We start from the raw sequence: 9,763 nt of genomic DNA, 5'->3' as shown, positions 1-9,763 counted from the left end.
AAAAATAAATAATTAATTACAGTCAGAAAACTGTAGGTTTTAAGGATAGTAAGACTTTTGTCTGTTAATCTTATTCAGAGGGAAGTGCAAACCATTTTAATTGTAAGACTTGAATTATTGTCAAGATCATGGACTCTCTTTCTTCATACTGATCTGTATATAATAAGTTCAAATCATCCATTTAAATTTTCTCAAATATTATTCGGCTGTGGAATGAGAAATGAGCTATTTCTGGAAGTATTCATGATATGCTTGTTTAATGTTGAATAAATGTGTAAAAAAGAAGAAAATATACTGATGGAGAAGCTGACAGAAATAGATTTTGCTGTAAACCCTGAAGGCACAATCTCAATAAATACGAACAATGTATCATCTGTAATTAGTTCCACAAAACATCTTTCTACCTGTCATTCCTATCAAATGTGATTGTAAGTAAAAATCAACTGTTACAATGTGATTGAGGTTGTCGATGAGGTGTATTAATTAGACTGCCTATAGTACGCCAGCCTTTCAGTGAGTACATCAGGGGTGGAGATGCTGCTTGATGTCTGTATTCCAGTATTAGGAGATATGTGAGGTCAGGTGTTAGTGTTGGTAGAAGCAGAATTGTAGCAATAGCTAATTACAAGCTCCAGAGCCAGAACTTCTGACACGGTTACATCTGGATGACGGAAATCTGAATATGACTGAGCCAAATAAAAGAAAACAAGGCTTCAAAAAATGTCGGAGTGCTACTTTCAACATTGATGGATTTAGTTTCACTATACGTAAGTGAATAGACTGTAACTGAAGAACTAGAGAGCTGAAATAACTTGTATTTCAGGTTATATTGTGTTCATGTATTTTCAAATGTATACAGATGCAGATTTAGATTTATTTTCCTATAGTTTAGAAGAATTTGCAGTTCATATGAAAAGTAACCAAGATTTGGGGCGGAACATTGACTGATTTTGTTTTTTCTACCTTATTTTTTGTAATTTAGATGATTAATGTTGACGGGATTTGGTCTATTTTGAATAGGTTTGTGGTTCGAAAAAGCCTTACAACTCTCGTTGCAGCAAATGGTGAGCTGGAATAGTAAGATGTGTCTATGTTGCACTAAAATGGATGTAACATTTTCTTAGTAGCATTTAAGTGTTAATTACACCAGTGATCACACCAGGTGGTGTTTAACGAAGAGCTGACCATCATAGCATAATCCATTGTTTTATGAGGCAGAAGGCTGCCACCAAAATCAAAAGGGTGTTAATACTATTATAATGCTGTCCACCTACATACATGTCGCTCCATTGCAGAAAGCGACTTTCCTTGGTTTTAAAACATTATACGAATGCAAGTATGTTTGCATAACATTCTGAAAAATTATAATAACGGGTACTTTGACTGCTTTTCATCTTTTAATCTGTTTTGCAAAAATATTTAAGCACTCTAATTAAGCCTCGTTAGTGTGGGATTTTTTGCTTTTAATGAGACATCTTGTTATTAGATAATGCAAACCTGTTAGATTGTGTATTGAATTGCCCTTAAATATGCACTGCACTTTTATAACAGAGCCCATTATAAAAACAAAGTAGCAAAAACCAGTGAATTACTGGTGTACTGTTCAGTCACATTAATTGATAATTGCTGCAATGCACTGGAGAGGTAAGGTCATTTTGGATTGTCTGAACTTTACAGAACATTTCAAAGCTGATGTTTGCCATGTCTTACTGATAAAATGTTCTGTGAGCTGATTGCTGTCTCCATGGTAACAAAACAGGACATGATGTCACATGATTTCAACTGCTGCCAGCAACTCGTTCCAGCTCCCATTCACAGTTTGAAATTCAGTGGGTTTCTCATTATTCGCGTTTGTTGAGTAATTAGTACAGCTTGCTTCACCCATCAAATCCTGAAAACAGTCTGAATGTAGGGCATCTGGTATTGACATTACTGTGGGTACCAAGACACCTTGGGGTTCTTCATTTATTATTAACAAGCTGTGTTGGGCCTCCTAGTAGACTCATTAGCATTAGACAGAAATCCTTTGTGGGCACATTTGCTGGGGAAGATACTAAAAATCTTGAATTTAGGCTCACTTGAATGTGTTTTTTAGAATGAAAGATTGAACTAATTTGCAAGTTCAGCTGGATGTAAGAAATGTGCATTTCTTTCACATCTTTATGTAGGAAAATATCTCCAAGGTATTTCACTGAAATGTAATCAGACAAAAATTGACAACAAGATAAATATTACAAGAGGTGACTAAAAGCTTGAAAGTTAGAATTTTAAAACAGTCTTAAAGGATGAGAAAGAAATGGAGCAGAAACAAGGTTTCGGGCAGGAATTTATGATGATTTTGGCCTGGTTGGCTGATCAAGGCAGGTCACCAACAGTGAGAGACAGGGATAGGTCAGATTCTGAAGAGTGCAGACTTCTGCAAAGTTTTTTCCTTTATTCTTTCCTGGGATAACAGATATCTTCACATCCTCTTTGATCATAGGCGAGGCTTCAGAGGACAGGAGAATAGCCAGTGTTGTTCCCTTGTTTAAGAAAGAAAGCATGGATAATCCAGGAAATTATAGACTGGTGAGCCTGACATCAGTGGTGGGGAAGCTTTTGGAAAAGATACTGAGGGACAGGATATATGCATGTTTGGAAGAAAATGGACTAGTTAGTGACAGACAGCATGTTTTTGTATGGGGAAGGTCATGTCTCACCAAGTTGATTGAGTTTTTTGACGAGGTGACAAAGATAATTGATGAGGGAACGGCTGTGGATGTAGTCTATATGGACTTTAGTAAGGCTTTAGACAAGGTCCCACGTGACAGACTGGTGCAAAAACTAAAATCACATGGGATTCGGGGTGGGCTGGCTAGATGGATACAGAACTGGCTTGGTCATAGAAGACAGGGAGTAGCAGTGAAAGTGTATTTTTCAGAATTGAGATCTCTCGCTCGTGGTGTTCCACAGGGATCAGTGCTGGGACCTCTGTTGTTTGTAGTACATAGAAATGATCTGGGAGGAAAACGTGGGTGGTCTGATTCATAAGTTTGCAGATGACACAAAGACTCGTGGAGTTGCTGATAGTGCCGGGGATTGTCAGAGGATACAACAGGATATAGATAGATTGGAGACTTAGGCACAGAAATGGCAGATGGAGTTTAATCCAGACAGGTGATGCATTTTGGAGAATCAAATTTAGGTGTGAATTATACTGTAAATGGCAGAACCCTTATGAATATTAACACACAGATGGATCTGGGTGTTCAGGTCCACAGTTCCCTAAAAGTGGCAACACAGGTAGCCAAGGTGATTAAGAAGGCATATGGCATGCTTGCCTTCATTGGGCGCTGTATTGAGTACAAAAATTGGCAAATTACGTTGCAACTATATAAAAGCTTAGGCCGCATTTGGAGTATTGCATGCAGTTCTGGTAGCCACACTACCAGAAGGACATGGAAGTTTTGAAGAGAGTGCAAAGAATGTTCCACCAGGTGGGAATTTAAAGCCATGTACCCAGAGCTTTAGGCTGTCTCCAGTTTACTAATCCAGTAATGTTAGCACTCTGCCACAGACTTCCCTGGAGGAACATGGTAGAAGACACCAGTAACATACCAAGAATTCAAGAGAGTTAGGGAGTAGTATGGTGGCCATTACTAAGGAGAAGGTGCTAGGGAAGCTGAAAAATTTGAAGGTGTATAAATCACTTGGACCAGATGGACTGCAGCCTGGACTTCGAAAGAAGATAGCTGAAGCAGTAGTGGAGGCATTTAGGATATAGAACATAGAACGTTACAGCACAGTACAGGGCCGTCGGCCCTCGATGTTGCGCCGACCAGTGAAACCAATCTAAAGCCCATCTAACTTACACTATTCCAATATCATCCATATGTTTATCCAATAACCATTTGAATGCTCTTAATGTTGACGAGTCCACTACTGCTGCAGGCAGGGCATTCCACGCCCTTACTACTCTCTGAGTAAAGAACCTACCTCTAACGTCTGTCCTATGTCTCTCACCCCTCATTTTAAAGCTATGTCCCCTCGTGTTAGCCATCACCAACCAAGGAAAAAGGCTCTCACTATCCACCCTATCTAATGCTCTGATCATCTTGTATGCCTCTATTAAGTCACCTCTTAACCTTCTCTCTAACGAAAACAACCTCCAGTCCCTCAGCCTTTCCTCATACGATTTTCCCACCATACCAGGCAACATCCTGGTAAATCTCCTCTGCACGCTTTCCAACACTTCCACATCTTTCCTATAATGCGGCGACCAGAACTGTACGCAATACTCCAAGTGCAGCCGCACCAGAGTTTTGTACGGTTGCAGCATGACCTCCTGGCTCCGAAACTCAATCCCTCTACCAATAAAAGCTAACACACCGTACGCCTTCTTTCCCCCAAACATAGAAAAACTACAGCACAAACAGGCTCTTCGGCCCACAAGTTGTGCTGAACACATCCCTACCTTCGAGACTTACCTATAACCCTTCATCCTATTAAGCTCCATGTACTCATCCAGGAGTCTCTTAAAAGACCCTATTGAGTTCGCCTCCACCACCACTGACGGCAGCCGATTCCACTCACCCACCACCCTCTGAGTGAAAAACTTACCCCTGACATCTCCTCTGCACCTACTCCCCAGCACCTTAAACCTGTGTCCTCTCGTAGCAGACATTTCCACCCTGGGAAAAAGCCTCTGAGAGTCCACCCGATCTATGCCTCTTAACATCTTATACACCTCTATTAGGTCTCCTCTCATCCTTCGTCTCTCCAAGGAGAAAAGACGGAGCTCCCTCAGCCTATCCTCATAAGGCATGCCACTCAATCCAGGCAACATCCTTGTAAATCTTCTCTGCACCCTTTCAATCATTTCCACATCCCTCTTGTAATGAGGTGACCAGAACTGAGCACAGTACCCCAAGTGGGGTCTGACGAGGGTCTTATATAGCTGCATCATTATCCCCGGACTCCTAAACTCAATCCCTCGATTGATAAATGCCAGCACACCATACGCCTTCTTAACCACCTCCTCCACCTGCGGGGCCGATTTTAGAGTCCTATGGACCCGGACCCCAAGGTCCTTCTGATCCTCTACAGTACAGTACAGGGCGGCACGGTAGCACAACGGTTAGCACTGCTGCTTCACAGCTCCAGGGACCTGGGTTCGATTCCCGGCTTGGGTCACTGTCTGTGTGGAGTTTGCACATTCTCCTCGTCTCTGCGTGGGTTTCCTCCGGGTGCTCCGGTTTCCTCCCACAGTCTAAAGATGTGCGGGTTAGGTTGATTGGCCATGCTGAAATTGCCCCTTAGTGTCCTGAGATGCATAGGGTAGAGGGATTAGCGGATAAATGTGTAGGGATATGGGGGTAGGGCCTGTGTGGGATTGTGGTCGGTGCAGACTCGATGGGCCCAATGGCCTCTTTCTGCACTGTAGGGTTTCTATGAGATTCTACTAAGAGTCTTTCCCTTTATATTGTACTCCTTCATGCCATTTGACCTACCAAAATGGACCACGACGCATTTATCTGGGTTGAAGTCCATCTGCCACTTGTCCGCCCAGTCTTGCATCCTATCTATGTCCCTCTGTAACTTCTGACATCCCTCCAGACTATCCACAACCCCACCAACCTTCGTGTCATCGGCAAACTTACCAACCCATCCCTCCGCTTCCTCATCCAGGTCATTTATGAAAATAACAAACAGCAAGGGTCCCAGAACAGATCCCTGGGGCACACCACTGGTGACCGACCTCCATTTAGAAAAAGACCCATCTATACACACTGTCTGCCTCCTTTGGGCAAACACAATAAGAAGTTTAACAACATCAGGTTAAAGTCCAACAGGTTTATTTGGTAGCAAAAGCCACACATAGCTTTTGCTACCAAATAAACCTGTTGGACCTTAGCCTGGTGTTGTTAAACTTGTTACTGTGGTCACCCCAGTCCAACTAATCAAGTCTTTAAGAAACAAAACAATGTGAGTGGAGAGAGCATCAAGACAGGCTAAAAAGATGTGTATTGTCTCCAGACAAGACAGCCAGTGAAACTCTGTGGGGGTTACAAATAGTGTGACATGAACCCAATATCCCGGTTGAGGCCGTCCTCGTGTGTGCGGAACTTGGCTATCAGTTTCTGCTCAGCGACTCTGCGCCGTCGTGTGTCGCAAAGGCCGCCTTGGAGAACGCTTACCCGAATATCAGAGGCTGAATGCCCGTGACCGCTGAAGTGCTCCCCAACAGGAAGAGAACAGTCTTGCCTGGTGATTGTCGAGCGGTGTTCATTCATCCGTTGCCGCAGCGTCTGCATAGTTTCCCCAATGTACCATGCCTCGGGACATCCTTTCTTGCAGCGTATCAGGTAGACAACTTGTCTGGAGACAATACACATCTTTTTAGCCTGTCTTGATGCTCTCACCACTCACGTTGTTTTGTTTCTTAAAGACTTGATTAGTTGTAAGTATTCGCATTCCAACCATTATTCATGTAAATTGAGTTTGTGTCTTTATATGCTCTGTTTGTGAACAGAATTCCCACTCACCTGAAGAAGGGGCTTGCAGCTCCGAAAGCTTGTGTGGCTTTTGCTACCAAATAAACCTGTTGGACTTTAACCTGGTGTTGTTAAACTTCTTACTGAATAGCAGAGCAGACTTGATGGGCCAAATAGCCTAATTCTGCTGCGATATTTTATAGAGTCATAGAGGTTTACACCATGCTGCTCAGGTTTTACCATTAAGATAGTCCCAATTGCCCATGTTTGGCCCATATTCCTCTACACCAATCTTACCCACGTAACTGTCTAAATGCTTTTTAAAAGACAATATTTGTACCTTCCTCTACTACTACCTCTGGCAGCTCATTTCAGACACTCACCACCTCTGTGTGAAAAGAATTGACCCTCTGGACCCTCTTGTATCTCTCCCCTCTCACTTTAAACCTATGCCCTCTAGTTTTAGAGTCCCCACCTTTTGGAAAAGACATTGACTATCTAACTGATCTATGTCCTTCATTATTATATTGATGTCTATAAGATCACCCCTAAGCCTCCTACGGTCCAGGGAAAAAAATCCCTGTCTATCCAGCCTCTTCTTATAATTCAAACCATCAAGTCCTGGTAGCATCCTAGTATATCTTTTCTGCACTTTTTCTAGTTTAATAATATCCTTTCTATAAAAGGATGACCAGAACTGTACACAGTATTCCAAGTGTGGCCTTACCAATGTCTTGTACAACTTCAACAATGAACATCCCAACTCCTGTATTCAATGTTCTGACCAATGAAACCAAGCATGCCGAATGTCTTCTTCACCACCCTGTCCACCTGTGACTCCACTTTCAAGGAGCAATGAACCTGTATCCCTAGATCTCTTTGTTTTGTAACTCTCCCCAACGCCCTACTATTAGTAGAATTGCAAGGCAAATCGTGCCTTACGAGCCTGGTGGAGTTCTTTGAAAATGTGACTAAACACATTGACGAAGGAAAAGCGGTAGATGTGGTTTGCATGGACTTCAGCAAGGCATTCGATAAGGTCCCCCATGCAAGACTTCTCGAGAAAGTGAGAGGGCATGGGATCCAAGGGGCTTTTGCCTTGTGGATTCAGAACTGGCTTGCCTGCAGAAGGCAGAGAGTGGTTGCAGACAGGTCTTTTTCTGAATGGAGGTCAGTCACCAGTGGAGTGCCCCAGGGATCTGTTCTGGGACCCTTGCTGTTTGTCATTTTCATAAATGACCTGGATGAGGAAGTGGAGGGATGGGTTGGTAAGTTTGCTGACGATACGAAGGTTGGTGGTGTTGTGGATAGGTTGGAGGGATGTCAGAAGCTGCAGCGTGACATAGATAGGATGCAAGACTGGGCGGAGAAGTGGCAGATGGACTTCAACCCGGATAAATGTGTAGTGGTCCATTTTGGCAGGTCAAATGGGATGAAGGAGTATAATATCAAGGGTAAGACTCTTAGCAGTGTAGAGGATCAGAAGGACCTTGGGGTCCGGGTCCATAGGACTCTTAAATCAGCCTTGCAGGTAGAGGAGGTGGTTAAGAAGGCGTATGGTGTGCTGGCCTTCATCAATCGAGGGATTGAGTTTAGGAGTCGGGAGAAATTGATGCAGCTTTATGAGACCCTCGTCAGACCCCACTTGGAGTACTGTGCTCAGTTCTGGTCGCCTCATTACAGGAGGGATGTGGAAATGATTGAAAGGGTGCAGAGAAGATTTACAAGGATGTTGCCTGGATTGGTTGGCATGCCTTATGAGGATAGGCTGAGAGAGCTCAGTCTTTTCTCCTTGGAGAGACGAAGGATGAGAGGTGACCTGATAGAGGTGTACAAGATGTTGAGAGGTATAGATCGGGTGGATTCTTGGAGGCTTTTTTCCCAGGGCTGAAATGGCTGCTACGAGAGGACACAGGTTTAAGGTGCTGGGGAGTAGGTACAGAGGAGATGTCAGAGGTAAGTTTTTCACTCAGAGGGTGGTGGGTGAGTGGAATCGGCTGCCGTCAGTGGTGGTGGAGGCAAACTCGATAGGGTCTTTTAAGAGACGTCTGGATGAGTACATGGGACTTAATAAGATTGAGGGTTATAGATAAGCCTATATATAAGCTAAGGCAGGTAGGGACATGACCGGCGCAACTTGTGGGCCAAAGGGCCTGTTTGTGCTGTATTCTTTCTATGTTCTATTAACGTGAGTAAGTCCGGTACTAAAATGCATCACCTCGCATTTACCTAAATTAAGCTCCATCTGCCATTCATCAGCCCACTGGTCCAATTGATCAAGGTCCCATTGCAATCCTACATAACCTTCTTCACTGTCCACTATGCCACCAATCTTGGTGTCTTCTGCAAACTTACTACCATGCCCTAAATTCTCATCCAAATCATTAATATAAATGACAAATTACAGTCGACCCTTGTCGACGTTCCCTAAGGCACACTGCTGGTCACAGGCCTCCAGTTTGAAAAACAACCTTCTACAACCACCCTCTGTCTTCTGTCATCAAGCCAATTTTGTATCTGATTGGCTCCCTCACCCTAGATCCCATGAGATTCAACCTTATTACAACCTATCATGCGGTACCCTGTTAGAGGCCTTGCTAAAGTCCATGTAGACAACGTCGACTGCACTGCCCTCACCTACCTGCTTGGTTACCCCTTCAAAAAACTCGAATTCATGAGACATGATTTTCCACTCACAAAGCCATGCTGACTATCCCTAATCAGTCCTTGCTTCTCTAAATGTCTGTCGACCCCGTCTCTCAGAATACCGTGTAACAACTTACCCACTACAGACGTTAGGCTCACTTCTACTTCGTCCCCATTGATGTAGACAGGAGCATGTCCTCCACTACATTTCCTGAAATCGATGACTATCTCGTTCATTTTACTGACATTGAGCGAGGGATTATTGCCGTCGCACCAGTTCACCAGATTCTCTATCTCTTTCCCGTACTCCATCTCATCATTGTTTGAGATCCGACCAACTACGGAGGTGTCATCAGCAGACATGATCAGTAAACAGATAGGGAGGGTGAAGCAATGAAGGAACACAAACACAAGAGAATTTTAAATTTGAAGCTTTGATGCTCCTGGAGTCAGGTTCCTCAGTCTCCTATTTTTTTTAAAGCAGCTTACTGGACTGGGCAATTGGTTTCCTTAGCACTGCTGCTTTCATACCTAGGATAATGGCTTCGCTAGCAAAGCCAGCACTTATTGCTCATCTCTAATTCTCCTTGAGTAAGTGCTACCTTCTTTGAATTTCTGAACTCCTTGTGCTGTTAGGGAATAAA

The 9,763-nt window shown here is 43.4% G+C and overlaps 1 protein-coding gene across 1 annotated transcript in view; it reads left to right on the top strand.

Annotated features, from left to right (window-relative positions):
- The first annotated feature begins 682 nt into the window (after window positions 1-682).
- Window positions 683-9,763, top strand: part of LOC144495491 (dual specificity calcium/calmodulin-dependent 3',5'-cyclic nucleotide phosphodiesterase 1A-like) — a 754,486-nt gene continuing 745,405 nt past the window's right edge. Inside the window, exon 1 of the mRNA XM_078215508.1 lies at window positions 683-767. Coding sequence (XP_078071634.1) covers window positions 683-767 — 85 coding nt within the window. The remainder of the gene's footprint in view (window positions 768-9,763) is intronic.

The sequence above is a fragment of the Mustelus asterias genome, chromosome 7 (genome assembly GCF_964213995.1).
Source record: "Mustelus asterias chromosome 7, sMusAst1.hap1.1, whole genome shotgun sequence".
Taxonomy (NCBI): domain Eukaryota; kingdom Metazoa; phylum Chordata; class Chondrichthyes; order Carcharhiniformes; family Triakidae; genus Mustelus; species Mustelus asterias.
Note: the sequence above shows the minus strand (reverse complement) of the source record. Positions and strands in the feature narration are given on the sequence as shown.